General features: G+C 46.9%; 2 protein-coding genes across 9 annotated transcripts; one reads left to right on the top strand and one right to left on the bottom strand.

Moving 5' to 3' along the window:
• Positions 1-55: 55 nt before the first annotated feature.
• Positions 56-19,442, bottom strand: GOLGA2 (golgin A2). 8 transcript variants are annotated; one of them, XM_031601628.2, is made up of 28 exons: positions 19,285-19,442; positions 18,147-18,269; positions 17,734-17,814; positions 15,428-15,562; positions 14,793-14,836; positions 14,599-14,662; positions 14,074-14,133; positions 13,555-13,635; positions 11,778-11,816; positions 11,065-11,127; positions 10,731-10,824; positions 9,948-10,054; positions 9,262-9,320; positions 8,702-8,843; positions 7,649-7,738; positions 7,397-7,504; positions 7,214-7,301; positions 6,381-6,724; positions 5,494-5,607; positions 4,974-5,198; positions 4,641-4,740; positions 4,468-4,556; positions 3,730-3,883; positions 3,533-3,600; positions 2,885-2,987; positions 2,565-2,671; positions 2,206-2,374; positions 56-2,101 (listed from the first exon to the last, which is right to left on the bottom strand). In XM_031601628.2, the coding sequence occupies exons 1-28, from the start codon at positions 19,330-19,332 to the stop codon at positions 1,851-1,853; spliced, it is 3,150 nt and encodes a 1,049-aa protein (XP_031457488.2). In that variant the 5' UTR covers positions 19,333-19,442; the 3' UTR covers positions 56-1,850. The 8 variants fall into 8 exon arrangements, with proteins under 8 accessions (XP_031457488.2, XP_089977332.1, XP_031457492.2 ...); XM_031601627.2 differs by having other exon boundaries at positions 58-2,101; positions 6,381-6,727; XM_031601632.2 differs by lacking the exon at positions 13,555-13,635 and having other exon boundaries at positions 57-2,101.
• Positions 19,331-21,986, top strand: SWI5 (SWI5 homologous recombination repair protein). The gene is made up of 6 exons (XM_090121675.1): positions 19,331-19,377; positions 19,491-19,949; positions 20,058-20,106; positions 20,185-20,297; positions 20,924-21,018; positions 21,268-21,986. Exons 1-6 carry the CDS (start codon positions 19,331-19,333, stop codon positions 21,330-21,332), a joined length of 828 nt encoding a protein of 275 aa, XP_089977801.1. The 3' UTR covers positions 21,333-21,986.
• Positions 21,987-22,081: the final 95 nt, after the last annotated feature.

The following is a 22,081-nucleotide window of genomic DNA, read 5'->3' as shown; positions in this document are numbered from 1 at the left end:
TGTAGAGCTGTGCCCGTTTGTTGTTTGTTTTGAACAGGGAAGAATTTGTTTTTTGCCAGCTTTCAAGGAGATCTGAACAGAACACATCTAGCCAGTACCCATCTGAATGAGTTTATTCAGGAAGCATATTTGTAACAGCACTAAGTCACCTCTGCACCAGCCTGCAGAGCTGCTTCAATGGTCTCCTTCACAGAGTAGAACACCCAATAAATATTTATTCCATTTATAATAATCTGTTTAAGTCGCACCCCTGCCCTTTTAGTTATGATACAGATTATGAGCAGCTCCAGCCTGCAGGCCAGCCTTCCCTCCAGCAATATACAGCATTTTACACAGATACAGTATGTACACAGCTTGTGTTGTGCCATTCACAGACAGCACTGGAGACATTCAGATGAAGAGTTCGAAAAAAAAAAACCAATTTCCACATTCCTCTGGTGGGTTCACAGGAAAGCACAAATTGTTCCATATACACTTTTCTTTTCATGGGGGGGGGGGGAGGGGAAGGACAAAATGAACCATTTAAAAAAGCTTTGATCTACTTTTGGCATTAAAAGAGAAAATCCTCCTACCATATTGCTAAAGCTCAGCCACCTCGACACTGAGGAAGAATAGTTGTTTTTCTAGGTTCGGTTTCTTTTTTTCCTTTGTTGTGGTTGACAAATGCAAGAATTGATGCTGCATTCATGTGGTTGCACCTCTCTGCTTGGCAGCTCAGCTTCCACCACCACGAGCCCAGGGTTGTGCTGTGGGGTTGCATGGCTGCTGCAGTTCTCCCCAGAGCTCTGGTGCTGAGGCTGTAACCGTATTTCAAAGAGGCAGTTTGTGCCCAAGCCTTTAGGTGTAGGTATCTGTGCACTTCACCTGAAGTCTGTACACCTAAGGGAGCTGCATTGCTGCTACTTCAGGAGCTCTGCACACGTGTTTTCTCCTTAGTGAGGCTGCCAGCTTCAAGGCTTTGTTTGGAACTACTCTGTTGCTGATGTGTGCCAGCAATGTAAGCAGGGAGAAAGGATGCTGGATTCCACCCATTTAATACATTTCTTACCAAAATGGGAGAAGATATTTAAGCAATAGATAACCTGGAGTCCAGGAATTCAAAACAAAGCATGTTTATTAAGTGGTTTCCTTTTACTTATTTCTCCCATTTTTTTAAAATAAATAAAACCTTCAGACACACACAAGTGAAACACATCATCCTTCAAAGTGCAGTTACATTTCCACCCCCAGCTCCCGCTAATCACATAAAGCTTTGTCAAGTAACCAAAAAGACTCCAAAGGCAGCCCTCAGCCCCAGCCCCTAGCGCTGAATGAAGGAAGCTCTGTGTGCTGCCTAGCTAGCCAGAAGCCTGCACCTTGTGGCTGGTCAAGGCTGGTTTGCAAGAGGAAGAAAGTGGGAAGTTTTAAGATGCATGGTGTGAAACAAAACCAACCATCCCAAGAGTTTGTTACCAGAGTTAAGTTAGTTACTTTGGGAGCCTTAGAAGGAAGTAGGCAGGTTACAGTCGTGACTGATGGACTGCTGCTCAGTCACTGCTGTGGAGCTGGTGCTGGTCAGGGATACAGGACAAGGGCTCAAGGAATTTGCCAGAAGTCACAGAGTCCCTGCCCCCAAACTGCACCAGGCCCAGCTGAAGAGCCGACACCACTCAGCCTGTGCTCCAAGCACACCAAGTAACAGAGGGAAGAAAAGGAATGATGCTGAGTTCCATCTGATGCAATCCCTCTTTCCTGCTGTTTTTAAAGCAGATCACTGTTCTGAAGGGTGTTGAGCAGCAGTATGGGCACATACAAGTCAGTTTAGTCCTTGCAGGCTCATAGAAAATCTCTGTAAATAAGAATGGTGCTACTTAAACCACCATGATTTTGACCTCATCATTCTCATCAGCACGGTAGAAGAACGGAATGCAGGGGTTTTCCAGCAAGGAGCCCGACCTCTCCTGAGGGTTCTGGATTTCTCTGAGAAGCTGCATTATTTGCTTTGCTGTAGGGTCCTCTTGGCTTGGCTGAACAGCTTTAGTGTCAATAGGGTAGAAACCGGGTTGATGAAGAGCAGCAGTGTCTTGCTCTGCTTCATCTGCTAAATTCACTTCTCGTAACCCTGTAAGGCACACACAAGACACAGCAGGCAGGTAACTCCTCCCATCCATGCACAGAGACCTTGGGTTATTCCATGTGATATAACTTGTTCTGTCTCCAGCTTACCTTCTCCATCAGTAGCGTTCAGTTCGATGCGCCTCTCCACTGGAAGTGCGTTTTCATTCTGGCTTGCTAACAGCTCTGGGTTTTGAACAGCTTCTACGTACTTGCTGTACCACTCATTTCTTTCCTTGACCAGACGCATCACTAAATCCTGCAGTTCCAGTAATTTTATCTGCACCAAAGCAAAGGAAAACTTAAGAAACACGCATATCCTTGTGGCCACAAAACAGTACGCTACAGCTTGCTGTTTTGCCACTGTTACAACCTCAGAATTAAAGCTAGCTGAAGAACAACAAAAGGTTTACTCAGGCCTGCCTACAAGTGTACAGTGTCTTTTTAGTACTACAGAAGAGATTCCTTGCCTTCATCTCTTCCTTATCCTGAGCCAGCCTGCTGATGTACTCTTCTTTCTCCTGGTGCCGCTGTTTGAGGATAGCCCTTTGACTCTGGTATAATGCTATATACTCCCCTGGAACACAACAGAAGCATAAGGAATAGAAGCATAAGGAATAAGTGAAATTGATGTAAAAGCCTTACCGTGAACACAAATTTATGCTACAGGAGGATCCAGCATATCCAGCCCTGGACTGGAAGCCTAGCCTATCTAGGTAGCAAGACTTGAACTGCTTGGTATGTGGCAGACTCAGCTCCAAAAGCTCTAGCTTGTGTTGAGTAAACATACCAATGGTGTCTGTTTCCCCAGACAGCTGTATGCAGCGATGTTCCAACTCTTCTAGCCGTTCCTTCAGATCAGCTTTCTCCTGTATCAGATCTGTGAAACGGGACTGAACACAAAAATTGGTATGAGTCACCTCAGCTGCTCACATACAGGAATAGCCGTGTTACAGACAGAACCCTCCATTCACATCGGTCTGAGCCTAGGGAACAAATTGTGTTGCCTCTGCAACTACTCTGATTTGGTAGTAAAAAGGAACAAAGCTACAGAAGGCACAGCAAAAGCATCTCTGCAGAAGTACTGAGGGAACAAAGTGCCTTCTCATTGCTGGGCCAGCACAACTGTGGTCACACTTAGTCTGCAATTCTTGGAGAGCTCTGCTTTGTCCCAGCAAGGTGAAGTCAGTCTGTTTTTCAGCTATTTCTTTAAGAAAAGACCATAGATGAGTGTTAGGCCCGCACAGTCTTTGGGCAGGGTAGGGGAAGCTCTCCTATGATGAGACAAGTTGTGAGGAAAGCCTCTTTTTAGGAAGTAGCTTATCATGGAACATCTGCTACTTATTCCCCTGCAATATATGTGTGTTTCAAGAGTCTGGCACTGGGTGCATATCTAGCTAGGTGAGGCAGAGGGGCAGAAAGGAGATCCTTTGCTTACCTGTAGTTTCTCCATGGCAGTTTTTAAAGCCTCATGAACCTCCACTGGAACACTATCCATAGTGGAATCTGGAAAGGACATTTGTAGTTTACAGTACCTGCTTAAGCGTGATTTATTCACAAAACCCATAGGTCTGCTTCACAGAAGCCAGGGCCAGGTTGGGACACATCTCCATACCCAAACTGCACAAAATTTACCTTCGCTCATTGTGATGTTATGCTGCTGCTCCTGCCGAAGAGCTGCTATTTGCTGCAGGAGGTTTCTGCACTGCTGTTTCTGAGCAGCCAACTGCTGCCTCATCTCTTCTCGTTCCTTCTCCACTTGGGACATGGCAGACGTCAAGAAAGTCACCTAAGGTGAATTGCAGAGGACTCATGTTAGTGATTATCCTGTGTGAAGTGTGATCAGTTGTGCATCTCAAGGTAAAGAGAATAACAGAAATTTACCCCATTTTATTTATGGATAGGAAACCCATAGGACTAACCCAGGCATGTCTTCTCATTCTCAAGTAGCACAAATCATTTCTTCTCTGCAGGTTAAACCCACAATAACTGTTTGATCACAGTATTTTCTGGTTACAACTACACTTACAGAAAGAATTAGTCATGTTCAACACCATTTCAAAATTGCCTTCCAAAGTGAGGAGAACATCAATCATCACAATAGTTAGAGCTACTCTGCCAGCTGAGTTGTCTTTGTAATGAAAGCTATTGTTGGACTTCCAGCTTGTTTTTCAACTATGCTGTAGAAATCTTGTTGGTTCTTTTGCTGCTGTGTAAAAGGGACTGTAACACTTCCCTGTGCCTCAGCTGCAGGGATGACAGCTGATAAACAACTTAATACACACTGTGGAACCTCTGCAATTTAATCTGCCTCCTCTTCTAGACATTTGTTCACAACTGAGAACAAAGGCTTTTCTACCCATTGAGACCCACCATTTCTTCATGGCTTTCAAACTTCTCTGGGATCACAAATGAAGGGTTTTTCATTTCTTCAGACATCACTTCACTTTCGATTCCATCCCCTGTAAAGGAAGGGAGGTGAACAAAGAGGTAATGCCCCAAAGAGCCCAGCTCCACCTCCTGTTCCTGGAGAGCAAGCTACACACCTTCTAGTCTGTGCAGCATCTTGCCATCCAGCTCTGCTGCTAACTGACTGATCTGGGCCTGCAGCTCTTTGTTTTCCTTTGCTACAGCTTCCAGACTTTCCTGCAAGACAGAAGCAGAACATCAGTGAGAAAGTACCTCACCAAAACCTGCACAAGCCAACTGAAAACAGTCACTAGCAGTAGCATCATAAAAAAAAATACACAGACAAAAAACCACCAGTGCTTCTGCTCCAGACAATTATCATTCGTCTCTAATTCACCTCTAATGCACAGGATGTAGTGTAATTAAGCATTCTGCCTCTAGTCTTTCCACGTGCCCCTCTTCATTATTACCTTAGTCTGCTGCAGTTCCTTCAGGTGCATTTCCACCGTCACCTTCCCCTGAACTTCCTCATGCTGCAGCCTGTCCATTAGCTGTGTCTGAAGCAAGTACTGCTTTTGCAGCTCCTCCTTCTCAGCAGCCAGTTGCTGGTATGCCACAGTATACTGCTGTAAGTGGCCATAGTACTGGTCCCGCTGCTCCTGCAGAGCCTGAGCCTCCTGTGTTTTCAGTTCCAGCTAACAATATATGATAAAACCATCAGATCAAATCATTTCTACCAGAAAAGATGACAACTCATGTGGCATCATCCAAACTGTCAATGTTGCCCCAGAGCCACCAACGAGGCAGGCAGCCACCATCTGTCCCCACATGCTGGTCCCCCACATCAGACAGCAGATGACATGGGAGGGCTCCCAGCTTGATGGTTAACAATACCAATTTCCATCTTTCCATCAAAGTTTGGTAAGTTGCCAACTCTCCTTTGCATAAACTGCTGCACACCTGCCCTGCCATCCTACTGCTGTTGCTTACCGTCTCTTTGAGCTCCCCCAGGTTCTCCTGCAGCTGCCCAAGCTTCTTAGCCAGCTCCTTCTTTACGTGTTGCTCTGACTGCAGGGCACTTGTAACCTCCATGTTTTCATTTGTCTGCAAGAATCAAAACCACTGTAGAAGGAAATTGCCCCAAAAGTATATGCTCTCATAAACTAATTCAGTAAACCATGTTAATTTCTGATACAGTGGGATGCCATCCCTTGTGTTGTTCTGAGCTGTAAATAAGGGCAGTGATTAGCTTCAAAAAAGGCTGAGAAGATGGGAGAAGAGCAAGGTGGGGGGGAAATCAGTGCTGGGACAGTGCCAAGAAGGGGCCTGGCACATCACACAGCCTGTCAGATCCAAAGCAGATGGGTGACATGAACATCCCAAATAAAGCAATAGACATTCAAAACCAAGAAGACAAGTTCAGAAAGATCTAAAGAAAAAACAGTGACCTGACTGTATGTTATGTGCCAGGACTCCAAAGGGGAAACTGTTAGATTGAAAAAAGCAAGGGTAAGAATTCAGCTTCAGGACAGAAATAATGACACAGCAACAGTACAGAAGACTTGAGAATTTCTTCTTCATGAGCAAAGCTGGAAGAATACTCAGGGGAAAGAAACAGCCTGACTGCCAGCAGAGGAGAAGAAGGAAACAGCGCTGGGCAGAGATATTGGTTTGTTTGCCAGAGCACCTGAGAGAGTAAGGAATTACAGGGCACTTCCTGGTATGGCAATACATACCACAGAAAGCTGAGCATTCATAGCCCTAAGGGACAAAAGGCAGATAATGCTTCTGACAGTAGTTTTTTTTTACATCTGTGCTACAATAGGATTGCACCAACATGGGAAATAGTGAGAAAAGATTCATAAAAAGAGACATACCAATTTGACAAACCCATTCTGCAGCTCAGCCAGCTGCTCCTTCAGCTCCCGATTTTGGCTCAGCGCCCTGCTGATTGTGGCCTTGTCACTCTGCATGCTCTCCAGGATCTGCTGTCTGTCCACAGACTCCTCATTGTAGCGCTGTACTGTCTTCTCGAGCTCCAGCAGCCGCTCCTCCTGCTCCCTGTTGAGGTGGCTCAGCTGCTCGTTGTCACGGACCTGGGCCTGGTATTGCCCATGCAGTTCCTCCTTCTCGTGCTGCAGTCGCTGGATTTCTTCCTGCAGACTCAGCTCAGCTGCTGTAGGTCCTGCTGGTAAAGATGGCTCAACATCCATGGGTTTCACTGCTGAGGAAAGGGAATCAAAAGCACATCAGTCAAAGGGCTGAATCACTTGGGTAGCACACAGAGCTATGCAGAGCATATCCCAACCTGCAGGACTCTGTGACCCAGAAAGTACCACCAGCTGCAGTATCCAGAGGAACGGGGCATTGAGAGGAGCAAAGGAATAAACCACCCCAAAACCACACAGTGTCTTGCTGCGTGCTGCTGACTCTCTCTCTCAGCCCCAGCAAGAATCCTGCCTGCCCAGCCTCATGGGCCTGACAGTACAGCCAGGCAGATAACAGAAGACATAAACTATTTGCTGGTCAGTTACTGGAAGTAGCTTGCTTGCTGTCTGCTAGAATGAAAGGTTTCACAGAACTACCAGTCTTTCAGCTCTCTTCATGAGTTGAGAGCATGAGATCTACTTGTACATGCACAAATACTTGCACAGTGGGGACAGAGTTAATTGGTACTCTGTAGTATGAAACCCCACTTCAGAAGTCCTACCTGATTTGCTTAGCAGCTCTGTAACGCTGCTTTCCAGCTCTTGAATTTGGGCCATATGCTTCTCCTTCTCCTCTGCCATTGTGCGGACCTGCAAGGCCACACAAGCTCAAGTTAAAACAGTGCTCATGGTGCACCTGCACCTGTGTTCATTGGAAGTAGCTGTAGCACTGCCTGTGAGGTTACCTGCTCAGAGAGCTGCTGGACTCGCTGCTGCCAAATGCTCCCCTCTTCCTTCAGTTTCTCTACATACTGATCTCTTTCTGCCTGGAGCTGGTGAAGTGACTCTGAAAGCTGGTAAAAACAAAACAAGGAAAATTGTACCAACTGAATAAATTAAAGGATAGCTGACTACTTAAGTGAAAGCACAGGCTGTATTCTGCCACACAAATTTTACAGATTTGAATCATCAATGTACTTAATATATTAACAACTTACCTGAGCAATCTGGGTTTCCAGGCTCGCCCGCTCTTCCAGTGCCATCTGCAACTGCTGGTTTGCATCCACATTCCCTGACTGATTGGAGAACTGCCCACAGAAATCAAAAGGTTACGGCCAAATGTTAATATTCCATTTCTGTCTAGCCTCTCCCCTGATTTTAGCCCGCCATTTGACCCATGTTATAACCATCCACAGTTCTTTAAAATGTTTCAACTCATTGTTGACTGAAAGAAAAGTGGCATCTCAAATCAAAAAGCTTAGATTTTAGCCCTGTAAAACAAGCTGAACTAAGCAGCCCTTTGCTTCCATTTTATGTTTACTAATTTTTAATTAAGAAAATGGGCTTTAGTCAAATCATTTCGTTCACAAACTTTGCATTTCAAGAGTCTGTAGTACAGAGACAGATCAGATGGTCTGAATACTTGTGAACTTAAGGGTTGTCAGACATGTCAGGAATTGAAAGCCAGGGTCTGGAACACATCGGTGGACTAAATAGCAAGGCAGGTACAGGTAAGACAAAGTATTTTTCCTAGAAGTGTAGCAGTTGGCTTTATTTTATGGGTAACTTAAGCCACTGACTAAAAACAAAATTTTTAAAAGTGAGCAGTTTCTTCCATTGTGGGCTCACCTTAACACTGAGCCTGCTCTGTAACAGCTGGCTCCCTTCAAGCTGCTGTTGTCCATTTCACATCATGCAAGCACCTCTACTCAACTTGTTTCTCAGTGACACTGAACAACAGCTGGGTAACCAGAATAGTGAACAGCAACAAGAAAAGTCCCTGTATTTGCACACTCGTATGTTCAGTCACCTTCTCGTACCATGTAACATTCTTCTAGCAGACTGACATCACAATGTCTTTTAGTCTCCTCCAAGTCCTTAAGAGCACAGCCTTCCTGCTCCTCAGAGACCTCATGGAAAACCTTTTCCTAATAGGATTGGATGTTGTGCCTGCCTTTAAGATCAATAATTTACTTTTGCCCCCAGTGTCCAGGAAACAAGTCTTAAAATGATCAGTGTGATCTACTCCCACATCCCAGTAGTGTGATTACCTGCTGAATCATCAGTTCAGCCATTTCCAGTTTCTTATGTAAATCTTCCACATCCAACTTCATGGCTGAGTTCTCAGAAACCAGGGAGCGGAGTTTCTCTGACAGCTCTGAGTTCTGCTGCTTTATTTCCTCACTACCTTTGCTGAAACAAACACAGAAAAAATCAAGTGGCAGCACTGTATTTTCTATGTGTTTGCAGATGCCCATGCCATTAAGTTTACAGCAGCTAGAGTCATAGAAATGTTGACTGGAAGAAACCTCTGCAGGTCATCTTGTCTGACCTCCCTCTCAAAGTGGGACTATGCTACCAGCAGATCTTGTTACCCACAGCTCTGTGCAGCTGTTGTGAACACTCCAAGCACGGAGCCTCCACACCCTCCCTGGGCGCTGTGTTCCATTGCTGTATTACCCACCTAATCTTTTGGTTTTTTTAATTATTATTTTTACATTGAATATCTGGCCTCCCAGCTCACCAACCATGGTCAAAGCCCCTTCCTAAGCTTTGTGGCTCTATTGAGAAGAATAGCATTACTCTGGAAGAATATGCAAAACAGGCTTACCTCTGTTTGTACAGTTCTAGTTTCAGGTTGTCTCGTTCCTTCACCAGCTCTTTATTATGCTGGAGAAAAAACAAATGTCTGATTCAGTTAGAGACTTTAGCCATACAAATAAAGTGTTCAAGGATCATCTTATTTACCCTTAACAGATTAGCTAATGCAGAAGAGGTCATAACTTGAGCAAAATCCCCAGCACAGGTTTGCTTAGAACCTCACCTATCACTATAGTAGGCTGGCTAGTGCTGCAGCACATTACACCATAAGATTGCACAAGGGATGGATTTGCCAGGAATTCATCTGCTCCATGTTTCTGAACACGATGCTACTGACTGATGGGGAGGTGATTTCTGCAAAACTTCTGGATGAGTATCAATAGTAAAGTGCCTGTTTGATGGAGACCCTCCTGGGAGGAGGTGTCAGAGATGCTGCTGTATAGAGCTGGCAAGACTCATGTAGAAAGGTGCCAGATCTGAAGACAGCCACTGGGCCATGTGATTAGTGGTCACAGAAATCTGAATGAAAGGTTTACCCTGCTGAGAATACAGGGCTTTACGAGGTTAATTAACAATTAACAAGGTTAATTTCAGCCTCTTCTCTAAGCAGGGACTACAGACTTCATAGTAGTGTAGTGACAAGCAACTAGCCAAAAGCAGAGTTGCTAATTAAGCATAATGAGAGGTGGTTCTTACCTTCTCTGACTGTTTTTGCTGCATAGAGATGGAGGACAAGGTGCGTTCTAGCTCTGATACCCTCTGGCGAGAGGACTGTAAACGAGCAGCAAGGTCTTCAGCTTCTCCTAAGCGAGTCAGAGCAGAGTCAGTTAAGACTAAACCACACAGGGATTTTTGGAACAGGCTAAACAGCACTTTCTGCTTTATCAACAAGCTCTTAAAACAGCACAGAGCTCTGTAAATTGGTAGACCTGCCTCCACTCCTGCCAGCATGGGTGATTCACCAGCAACCTTGGGCAGTAAAGCTCTCTGTCAGCAACTACCTTTCTCAGTTCTAGAGGGAGATGATGAAATGTCCTTTGCAGAGCACTAGGCACTATGTTTGTTTTGCCTTTTTTTTTTTTTTCCCTATGAGGGCAAATTGCTCAAATTTAGTTGAGAATGAAAGGCCTGAGTAAAACCTACATTAATGTGACAGCTGTGTGGGAGCAAGGGTGATGAAAGGGAACAAAGTTTTAAAAGAATCTGAAGAAAAGTGAGAAAAAGAACAGTCTGGGGTAGTCACTAGGCCCAAACAGGGCTGACAGGGCTTCAGTGATGCACAAAAGAACCTCAACTGCCATGGGATTACCACGCTCCAATTTGGGGGCAGCTATGATGACAGAAGTGGTGACGGTGCCAAGTATTGCTCATTAAGGAACCAACGAGTGCTGTGAGCTGGCAGCCAGCAGCCATCATGCCTCTGACTTGAAATCCATGGTTTAACCAACAGCACAAGCTGGAGAGCTCCGAGTCAATTACCTGATTTCTGCCGTGCAGCTTGCTGAGTATGTCCAAGGGCTGTCTGCAACTCAGATTTCTCAGAAACTAGGATTCCAATTGTCTGGATATGAACCTTGGAGAAAGAAAAAGGAGCTCAGTGCAGGAAATCTTTGCTCGCAACCACAACATCCCTGCTGCCACAAAGGGATAATTCAGTGAGACAAAGAGCTCTTGCATTTAAGTACAATCTAGCTAACAGGCTCTCCTAGTTCTCCTGAAAGGATGTTGGCTTCCAAGATGAAGACAGAGCGCTCAGTAATCCAGAAAAGGACAGCAGCCAGGTCGTATTACCGTAGTGAAAGCTCTGCCTTACCTGTAGCTGTTCTCTCAGTGCTGCTTGCTCTTTAGAAAATTTCTGTTCAAACTCCTTCTTTTCCTGTATAAACAAATGATGCCTGTTCAGCACAAAACTGTAAACCCCTCTTGTTTTATGTAAAAAAAAAAAAAAAGAAGCAGTGATTCATTGGTAGTACTTCCAGCATCCATCCGGTATCATCATTTTTAAATTCAGTCTTCCATTTCTTTAACTACGTTATTGGTTATCCATCCTAGAATGGCAACAGTAGGTTCCTTATGCTGGCCATGTTTGGAATGCAAACTACTGACAAGGCCATAAACTGTAATCTCTTGCTTCCACTGCAGCCTTCCAATACTTGAGCATTTAAATCTTAGCTTTCATCAAAACAAGCAAGCTATCTGCCAGGCCCAGCCTGTGAAGTCAAACCACTCAACCCTATGCTACAGAACCGACTCCAGGATGATCTCCAGGGAAGTGATGGAGTCACCATCCTGGGGCGATTTACGAGTTGTGTGGATGTGGTGCTTAAAGGCATTGTTTAGTGATGGGCTTGGTAGTGCTGAGCAGATGGTAGGACTTGATGATTTTAACAGTTTTTCCCAACCTAAATGATCCCACAGTTCTATAAGACAAGATCACATAGGCTGGTGCCACAGTCCGCTACGCTTTCTCCTCTTCAGAAGAACATATCTATTTCTATCTCTATCCAAAAATAGGACACACTTTACCTTCTCCAGCTGATTCACTGCTTCTTGGTTCTGCTGCTTCTACAGAGAAAATGGATGCATCAGTATTAGAAGGAAATATTCTCAAAGTGCTGAAGCACATTTTCACTTAACTGAAGTAGGATACATGCCCAATTAATGCAAATAGTTCCCATTATCTTTTTATGTAGAAGACTAAGAAGACTGACTTATCTATTAAAATAACAGATTTGGGGCTTCCTTCATGAAGATGCCATGCGTGTTTTTCACTGCTCAGTACATAACTGCAGTTATTCACAAACACCACTACAAAAACCCTGTATGTATCTGAGCATCCACCAATATCAGTTATGCTTTCACCCCACATCTGTGACATTAATCATAACCCTGATGCATCAGGATAATGACCAAAAATGCATTTAAAAAACCCAAAACCACAGCACAGCGTTGTGCTTCAGCTGAAACCTTCAACTTTTATCCCATGTGGCAACTGGCCTTTAAAGCATGCAGAAGTTCACTTATGCTGGCAGGCTCCTACAAAAGCTGGTATGAAAGAGCTGAAGCCAAATGCAGAGAAAGGGCACCATCCTGTCCCGGTCAATTTTGGTCTTGTGGGTGAAGTATTTGAAAGTACTGATTGCACACAGTGCATCTTTAGATATGGGGAGAAAGAGACCAGAGCTGTCAGCTGTCCACCAGGCTGCCACACAAACAGTGTGAAGATGTGGGAGCATTTGCTACTTGCTGCTGTTGTCCTTGTGGCAGTTTCTCACAGATGCCCCACATCTAAGCTACATGCATGGTGTGTTTCCCCTTTCCAAAGGACAGACATTAGCTCATTCTTACTACTTCAGTTTCAAGCTCACTTTGAAACACGACTGCAGCTGGGAAGCTGATGAATTTGAGGTTTTGAGTCTAACAACACCAGCACAGAACACAACCAGAACAAAGAAAACAAGACTGCAAATGCAGCAAAGGGCCTGTGTAATTCCAGACACTGTTTCATGTGCCTGTCAGAAAACAGGAAAACAAGGCACTGCCCTCACTACCAGCTACCCCTGCAACCCAGCTGAAAGACAACCAGAAACAGAATGGAACCAAAAGAACTCAAAACCAAAAATAACACAGGAGGGGTTGTGGGGTGCACTGGGAAATGGTGGACTTTGGAAAAAAGAGTGGTGTGAAAGGAACAAAATGGGGAAAAAGATTTCAAACCAAGAAAGGCTCTTTTCAGACCAAAACAAGTCCACTTAGCTACATTTCTTGCAATGTTAAAGCTGAAGGCTGAAAAGCAGCAGCAGGAATCCATGCAAGCCAAAAGACAAAGCAATTCATTCATAGTGCCAAGAGAAGCTGAGGATATGATCAGAAACCAGCCCCAGGCTCTCTCTTAGACCTATTGCTCCCACTCTGCTAATATATTTAGAACAGCATCACCACCTGCAGAAATAGGTTTTCACACTGCTGCCAGCACCAGAATTCTGTATTTCAGGAATTAAGACCAGGCCCAGCAATAGTTGTTTTTGAACTATGAAAACACAATGAGAGCAGCAGCATAAATTTAAGAAGAAACAGCAGAACTGTGCTTCTTGTTCTCACATGAGCTAATGCATCCGTAAGTGGCCTGAGACTTTGATCTTCCTAACAGGTTTCCCATACAGCCCATTTTGTTCCACTCAAAGTGCTGTGAAAGCAGCCTTCCTTGTGGTACTATAAGAGAACCCATAACCTTGCAGACACCCAGAGAGCATGGAGGAGCAGCAGAGACAATATCAAACTGGTCGGTTGGATTGTTTCTTACCAATTCCTCTATCTTTGTAATGAGCTGTTTGTTAGTTAGATTGCTGGAATCTAGGGCTACTGCCAGCTCCTGGTAACGTGTCTGATGGGCACATGCAGGCAGGAGAAGAAGGAAGGGGCAGAAAAGGAGGAGGGGAGGAAAAAAGCAATAATTAAAAAGGACAGAAAAATAAATCATTATCACAGTTTGATAAAATCAGATTTCCCAAATAAATCTACAGATCCAACAAGAGTAGTTGGGACATTAACTTACTTGTACTTTCTGCTAAGGCATTTTTTGACATAAAAGTGAATCAATACTAAGAGTTGCACTGATGCCAAACGATCCCAAACCCCCCAGAAATACCTCAGGTATCTTGGAAATGCTCACTCCTGCTGACCACAACTACCTGAGTACAGCAGAAGGCAACACTGAACAACAATGTATGTGAACTGTGTGTTCAGTAAGGTCTCATTAGCACAGTCCCAACAATTGACTTAGACTAGAAAATAAGAAAATCATAGGCTCAGGACAACTTACTTCCATTTCCTTAATATTAGTGGAAGAAACACCACTTTCCCCATTCACATATGACGTAGACTAGAAGAAAAATAGTCAAGTCAGTTTTATTCCCCCAGGCAATAAATTACTATCAAGTAAGAACAGACTATCATAATACTTCTTACAGCACATTTCACTTCTAAGTACCACAGACAGCCATAGAAAAAACACTTTCCTAGCTAAGGATAGATGCACACTTCCCCCTGTGGCAAGCTGATACAAATTAGGCAGATTGACTTCAGACTCTTTGCCACTAACTCAAGACTACATCTTTCCATGAATACATGCTGTTCATTCACCCACTCTGCTCTTCTTCCTACTGCTGAAATTTTAACATTCCTAAAACTGAAGTTTAGCATCTCAATGCTTCAATATCTCATTGTTTAGTAGGATTACTGCAGACATCTCTGACACTAAAGAATGTTTTCTTAAGCTGGCTGCTTAAAGATTCACATCAGACCCCAAAAAAATTATTAGGACAGATGCACCAAAATGAAGCTGTACCTGAGAAACCAGGCCATTGAGTTGTTCAGACAGCTGGCGGAGACTTTCTGTTGATGACAGAGACCTGGAGACAAAGAAAGGCCTCATGGTGAACATTCCTCCTAAGAACTGCTCCGATCAGTAAAGCAGCAGGGAGTACTAAAACTTTTATTTGCTGGACACTTTGGGATCCTGCTGCAAACACAAACACTCACCTGTTCTCATCCAAAGTGTTGTTACGATCCTCAGCTTCATGGATCTGTGGATTAAAACAAAAGTTTACAAGCCTGTAAGAAAAGCTGAGAATCATGTTTGTGAATGTGTCCCTAAGGCCTGACTACATCTGGGCTCAGGTTCCACAGCACCTGTAATTACTGCTTCCCAAAGAAAGATCAACTTAAGAAAACCAGCTCATTTTCCAGCATGCCCATAATTTCTGAGCACTGAGTGCCCAGCCTTCTTGGGATTAAGAGGCTTAAGTGTTACTGGCTTTGTATTTGCTGTTACCATTTATCAGAATAATCAGCTGTGCTTAGCTGGAAAAACTTCAATGGAATCTTTAAGCAGTGAAAGGAAATGCAGATTGCTCCAGCTAGCTGGAGATCTTCTGTATTATTAAGAGTGCTTTCTGCTAATTAAATAGGAGAGAAGGGGAGGAGAATCGCAGCCTTGGAAGCAGCAGTGATGTGTGCATGCTAGTACCCTCCACTCTCACAGACAGATGATGATTAGATGGAGAGTGGAGAACGTAGTATATTTAACAGGAGACAACGTGAGCTAGTTATGGAGATTGTCTTTCTCAGAAAAAGAAGGCTAACCAGTGTGGAGATATTGATGACGACTCACAAACCTGCATCAGCTGCGTGCTCCCAGGAGCAGGCAGGACAGAAGCACAGGTAGGCAGGCTGTTGCTGTTAGATAGCACGGGGACATCGGCAGCAAGCTGGTCAGCATTACGAGTGGCAACATCACTGTCAAAGTATGCCTGTCACAAAACACACCACAGGAATTACAGCCTACGTGCAAAACAAAAGAAACACACATGGATGCATCACCTTGCAAAAGGCCTGTGAGAAACAGATGTGAACAAAGTCATGTAGAAACACATGGAAGTGAATCTATGTCCTCCCCAGAGCAAACAGGTGACTGCATCGACCCACAACCAGAAGTCATCCCAGCCCCACGTCCTGCTAGATCCAGTTTGAAGAACTGTCCCATCATCACAATCACTTCTCTAACGAGGGGTGACAATATCTCCCTACTCTAAGCTCACACGCTGGATTTCCTGCAAAGGATTTGTCAAAAAGTGGGCAAAGCCAGATGGCATCACTGCTGTGTACAGCACTGCCCTTCACACGTCTCTGGGGAAAACACTGATCACTGGGTGCAGATTAAGGTGGGGAAGAACAGGCAAATGACTGCTTGACAACCAGGTTAGTCAAACTCAAACAGCAAGCTATGAGCCAGACGTTTAGAAATAGGACATTTGGGAACAGGCCAAAATGAGCCTGGCTGGGAACAGGTGCCCACGGCCCTCGTAAAGCTAGGAATTCCACAGCTACAAGAATCTAAATAGAAAAGGGCCTAAAAACTATTCCTGGCCAGTGATGAAGGCTCTCATCCGGGATTCGTGGGAGGATAAATAACAGCTGACAACACCTCCACCAAGCCACAGCAAAATGGACAATGCCATCCATCCTGTCCAGCCACGCAGTGAGCCATACAAACCCAGAGCAGCGTTCTGTTGGTTTATGGCAAGTAGTTTTACTTCATCTCCAGCTCTGATAAACCATCATTTAGTGACACTACAAAGCAAACAATAGTCCTTCAGCAGCCAGCCCCACCAATGCATTGCAGCTCTCTGCAAACCCATCTGAAAGAGTTCCCTTTTATTTCAGTCGCTTCATTCTTGGCAGTGCATGAAACAAGAACTCTCTGGGCATTCCCTATTTACCTGCTCAGCACTTCATTCATGAATCAAGCAGCCACGGGGTTACAGCAGTAGTGAAGACAGATTTAATGAGAGTAATGAGCTGGAAAACTGCAGAGGGGAACAAATGGAACTGCCTCCATTATTTTTCTGGAGAACAGACACGAGTGCTCTCAAGGAGCGACATATTTTAGGGGCTTAAAGGAAAGCCAGGAACTCCTTTGCTTATTTCAGGTACAGGTTACTTCGCCTCTGTTTGTTCAGGCTGTCATGAAGTAGAACATCACGTGGACTTCTGCCCAGAACACCTCAAAAAACATGTCTTTAATTTGTTCTGATTGGAACATTCTTTTCGCTTAACACTTCAAGATGCAAAAGTCAGCAACACAACCAGAAGAATGCCTTCCTTCTGCCTCCACAATAAACACTTTTAAAGTAAATAAATAATAACATAAATATGGCATATATGTATATACACACACACAATAAATATACATAAAATAATGAGCTCACAGGAGGTCCTCCTGTCACTTAAGCTCTGATGGCACACAGCCTACACCACAGGATCCAGTTAGCACCTGAACAAATTTCCACTGCTCAGTGGACTTCTTCCTGCCCTTCCTTCTCCAGGAGTGAGGGAAGACACTCAAGCCAGTAAATGCTGCACTCGAAATACCTGACTTCTTGCCTAAACATATTTAAAATTGTGGTACTTGCCAGACTGTACAGCGCCTGTGCAGGTTTCATCACCTGTCATAAAATGGGTGGCTGGAATAACTACACAGTTTGCTCCAGGCAGGCATGAGCAGAAACTTGCCATTCAGAAGCACAGCACTGAAGTAAATAAAACAACACAGACCAGGAGAAATATGAATTAATAAGGCACTACTCCTTCCTAGCACAGCATCTCTCAGCAATGAACTTGGTTTGCTGCCTCACCCCAAACTCTGTTTGTTCTTTTTTTCCTTACAGCTCAGCTGTCTGAAGGATGTGCATTGGACATGGTTAGATTTTTTGCATTTTTAGACAGAAAACAGGAGGAAACAAGCACTTACAAGTGATGGAAACGCATGTTAACAAACAGCCCCGTGTTAATAAAAACAGCCACAAAACACAGCAGACATGCCAGAACAAGGCTCCATCCGAAATCAAGGTCAGTGTAAACAGAAGCTGAGCATGCAGAGGGGACAGCGAGTCACCGAGAGGGACATGGAGCACTGCCTCACCTTCCTTTTGTCCAATGAGGGTATGGCTACCCCATTGGAGCGGTTAAGGTCTGACACCAGCACCTTCAGAATGTTCTGAATCTAAAGGAGGCGAAAGAAAAGTGGAAAAGAGAAACGGCTCAGAAAAGGACAGAGAGAAAAACGTCCATCAAAGGCAGCCAAAGAAACCGACATCGTGCTGCTCCCAAGGAGCTCACATCTCTGAACGGCAGCTCTGGGTGCATCCAGGGTTGCATTACAGCTCTGAATGCTCCAGCACTGCTCCAGCACACACCCTGACTCACAAACTGCTAACACAGGCGCCTCAACCGCTCACGTTACGCTGCATAACTCTCTTCCAGCCACAGTTGTGCTGTTTGGAAAGCAAAGCACGAGGCAGAGGGGGTATCTGGGAGAAAGAGGAGGACGCTCACGTTCTCTGGAGACTGTCGGTCATCGTTTGTGGGAGTCTCAGGTCTACTTCCTTCTTTAGTTTTTCGTTTTTTCTTGGCTCCCGCAGTCGCTCCAGGGCTGTTCTTCTGCTGATACTCCTTCAGCTGTGGGGAAAAAAAGGAATAACCTGAAGTCCAAACGGAATATGTCTTCTGTGAATATAATGTCAACAACAAAATGACAGCAGAACACTGGTAAGAAGTCAGCTGAGCTGTAAGGATAAGAGAAATTGTCTTTAAAGAGCTCCTTCTCTAGGAAAAAAAAAGTATATATATCAAAAATAGTTCAGGGGCTCTGAAAGTGAGAATGAGAGTGATGGGTCTGCGACAAGAGACAGAGCTGTCAGTGCTCAACTGCAGTATCCAAGTGAGGAAGTGCCCAGGAAACAACTTGATACTGCAAGAAGAAATGCTTGTGAGTCTGTAACTAACAGCAATAAGGAATAAAGGATAACAACACGGAACGCAAACTGGAAAAGCAGCATCTGGTAATAAGATGTAAAAGAACACGGAAAGGACTGAAGAAGGAGAACAACAACCTTCCGGATAACAGTGATAGCGGCACTGCCACCACTGCGGGCCGCGGGGAGGAGCAAGCAGCGATGGATGCCGATTTAAAGGCAGTTTTGGCCAGGCTCTGAGCAGCCCGAGGTTCCGATGCTCCGGCGGTTCCTACGGCCCCGAGGGCGGCCATGGAGGCAGGGCTGCGCTTCCACGTCAAGGTGAAAAGCACCGGAACGAAAAGGATCCTCGGGAGGATTTCAAAATGGAAGCCCGAGCTGCTCCAGGGCACTTTCCCATTCGTTTGACTTTGACACAGGAGGGCATCGCGCCGGGACGGAGCGGCCGAGCTGCCCCGCGAGAAGGAAAAAGGGAACAGAAAGGGAAGAAGAAAGGGGGAGAAAAAATAGAAGGGAAAACAGAGATACGGAAAGGAAGCCCAAGAGGGAAAGAGAGCGGCAGACACAGAACGCAGGCGGTGCAGCAGCGCAGGCCCGGCCCCCCCGAGCCGCCGCCACCGCCGGGCGCCGCGGAGCGCTGCGGGATCGGGATCGGGACCGGGCCTCCCGCACCGCGCCGGGCCTCCCGCCCCGCTCCCGGCTCGGCCCCCCGCCCTCACCTTCTTCTTGGCCGCCGCCAGCTTGCTCTGCCTGCTGCCGTCCGCCATGTCCGCCCCGCGCCCGGGCCACGTCAGCCGCCGCTCGGCAGCCAGGCTCCGCCCCGAGCGCCCGCCCCACCCCGGGGCCCGGGGGCGGCCGCGCCCCTCCGCCCCGCTCCGCTCCGCTCTCCGCCCGGCCCGCTTCCCCCGCTGCGGGGCGGGAATAGCGGCCGGATCCGCCCCGCGCCCCGGCTGGGGGCCCGCCCACGGCGGACGGCTGCGGGGTTGCGGTCCCGCGGACGCGGCGCCGGGTCGCCCCGCCCCTACAGCGCGCGGCTCGGGCCGCCCCGCTCCGCCCCGCTCCGCCCCGCGCTCCCAGCGCAGCTCCGCTCCGCCCGGGCTCCGGGGGCAGCGCTCGGCGCCGCTGCGGGGAGAGCCGCTCCTTCCCACGCTCCTGCCCACCTCGGCGAGCCCGGCGCGCTCCCGGCACGGCAGTGCGTTCCTCGGCGCCGAGAGGGCGCGGCCGGGCCCGGGACTACAGCTCCCAGCGTGCCCCGCGGTGCCCACATCCGGTTCCCGGCGTGCCCCGCGCCGTGCCCGTGCCGGCGGTGCGTGCGGGACGCGGCGGTCCTGGCGGAGCAGCGCCGTTCCCCCTCGGGGCGCGTGGCGCCGCCGGCGCAGCGGAGGTAGGAGCGTCCGGTTCCGTTCGGTTCGGTTCCGTTCGGTTCGCGCCATCCCGCAGCGCCCCGCTGATGCCGCCCTGCGCTGACGCGGGGCTCCCCGCGCTGTTTCAGGGCTCTCGGCGGCTCCCGGCGGAGCGGCGGTGCCGGTTTCAGACCCCCGGTAAGCCGCTCTCCCTCCCCGTTCACCCGGCGGCTCGCGGTGCCGTTAGCGGCTGCCGGACGCGTTCTGTTCCCGCAGCTCCCGGCCGCACCACCGCACGGAGCGGGCGGAGAAGCGCCGTGCGATGACATCGGAGCGCTGAAGGAAAAGGACCGCGCTCTGGACCGGGAGATCGCGCAGCTGCTGTCCGAGTACGGCCTGCGGGGCTCCGTTACGGCACGGCGCCGTACTGCAGTGCTTCGGGTTACGGGACCGCGAGCTGCAGCGCGGAGCTCCTTCCCGGTTGTTTTTCTTAGGGCTCGGTTGGGAAGGCTCTGACCTCACGTGCTGCGGGAACGATGTGTTAATTGGGAATTAACGGGGGTACTTTTTAGCTGATGTCAGCACACGCTGTGCTGGCAGAGCTGCTGATACAGGTGGGTTCTCAAACTGAGGCATTGCACCGCTGCCCAGCCCGGGCCTGGATGAGCGTTTGCTCTGCTCTGCTGGGGCAATGTGCACTTGATTTCGATGCGGAGGGGGGGTTAATCCTAGAGACACGAAGGCTGGAAAAGAGCTCTTCCATCCCGACCCCGCTGTGCCCACTGACACATCCCTCCATGCCACATCCCCACGGCTCCAGAACACCTGCACTGATAGGGGCTCCAGCACTCCCTGGGCTGTGCAATGCCTCACTGCTCTGAGAAGGCATTTTTCCTAATATCCAACCTAAAAATCGTTGTTCTAAACAGAGGGGTTTTACCAGGCTGGGTCTGCATACCTCAGCTATCCTTACACCTTTGTTTGGCAGTGGTTTTGTTTTGTGGCTTTGTTGCAGAGGGTACAGCGTGGAGGAACTGGAGAAGCACATCTCTCTGCTCCATGAGTATAATGAAATTAAAGATGCTGGCCAGATGCTGCTAGGCAAACTGGGTAAGGAGGGGAAGGCTATTGAAGATCTTGGTGAAGTAAATCTTGTTGTATAAAGAGATGCTGATGCCATGAAGGCAAAGCTTGTTTCAGTGCTAACAAAACAAAATGGTGGGGGAAGGGGGCACAGCTGGAAATCTTTGGTTCCTTAGCTGTGGGTGCTTCTGTGGGATACTTAAAGGAAAACACAAGTCTTTTCTGACTTGTTTGCTGTCTTCTTAATGAAAACAATGGAATTTCTTTCTTTTCTAGCTGTTATCCGAGGAGTTACTACGAAGCAGCTGTACCCTGAGTATGACCTGGAGCTTAATGACTAGCATGGGACCCGCAGGCTGCCGTGACCTGCAGACATGACCATTGCAGGGCTGTTGTGTTTTGGTGTCGTACCCATTTGGAGCCAACAGAAGCAGTATATATGCTGAATTTTAAGAGATTTTGTTAGCAGCCACATTTCTCAGCAGCTTTGGAATGTGCAAAGTTATGGATGATACCAATTCATTCCTGTTTGTGGGAAAGGGATGTTGGGGCTGTGAACTTGGGATACTTTCAGTTTACTCTGCTACCTGAGAAGCACTATTTCTAATGATTATTTTTTAATTGGAATGGTTGTAATCCAAGGTTGATGCTAAAGTTCTTCCCAGTGATCCTTTACTTCCCTGCAGCATCCAGGCTCTATCTGGGTATGTTAACCTGCAGGTGGAGCAGCCTCTGGATGGATGAAGTCAGGGAGCACTGTGTGTGATGTGACAGCTGCTGTGTCAGGAAAGCCACTGGGAGAAAAGAGGACCGAAGGCTGAAGTTGTGATGGTGGTTTGGTTTTATTATGGTTGGATCTGGAGGAGTTGGAGTGTTCAGCAATTTTGTACTTAACTGCTGTAACATCCAGAGGTTTTGTATCATTTCTGTACTAAACAGAACATTGTGTTGAACTGTCTGACCTGAATTAAAGCAGCTATTGCATCCCTCAGTAATTCACTTTAAGAGTGTGTAACTCATGAAATGAACTTGGGAACAAATTCTTCAACTATATTCTATTCTGAAACAACTTTAAGATGTATTATCCAGA

The sequence above is a fragment of the Phasianus colchicus genome, chromosome 19 (assembly GCF_987193195.1).
Source record: "Phasianus colchicus chromosome 19, bPhaCol1.hap1.1, whole genome shotgun sequence".
NCBI classification, from domain to species: Eukaryota; Metazoa; Chordata; class Aves; order Galliformes; family Phasianidae; genus Phasianus; species Phasianus colchicus.
The sequence above is the reverse complement of the archived record's forward strand: the minus strand, read 5'-3'. Positions and strand labels throughout refer to the sequence as shown.

Bases quoted from the DNA above. Each gene is read 5' to 3' on its own strand.
- GOLGA2 (XM_031601627.2), bottom strand. From the start codon at position 19,332: ATGGCGGACGGCAGCAGGCAGAGCAAGCTGGCGGCGGCCAAGAAGAAG. The intron at 9,321-9,947 runs GTAAGAACCACC...TTTTTTCTCCAG, and splicing joins AGCAAAAACAGTCAGAGAAG to CATAATAAAGAGCTGGTGAA. The intron at 5,199-5,493 runs GTAAGCAACAGC...ATATATTGTTAG, and splicing joins TGGGGGAGCTCAAAGAGACG to CTGGAACTGAAAACACAGGA.
- SWI5 (XM_090121675.1), top strand. From the start codon at position 19,331: ATGTCCGCCCCGCGCCCGGGCCACGTCAGCCGCCGCTCGGCAGCCAG. The intron at 20,107-20,184 runs GTAAGCCGCTCT...CTGTTCCCGCAG, and splicing joins GTGCCGGTTTCAGACCCCCG to CTCCCGGCCGCACCACCGCA. The intron at 21,019-21,267 runs GTAAGGAGGGGA...TTTCTTTTCTAG, and splicing joins GATGCTGCTAGGCAAACTGG to CTGTTATCCGAGGAGTTACT.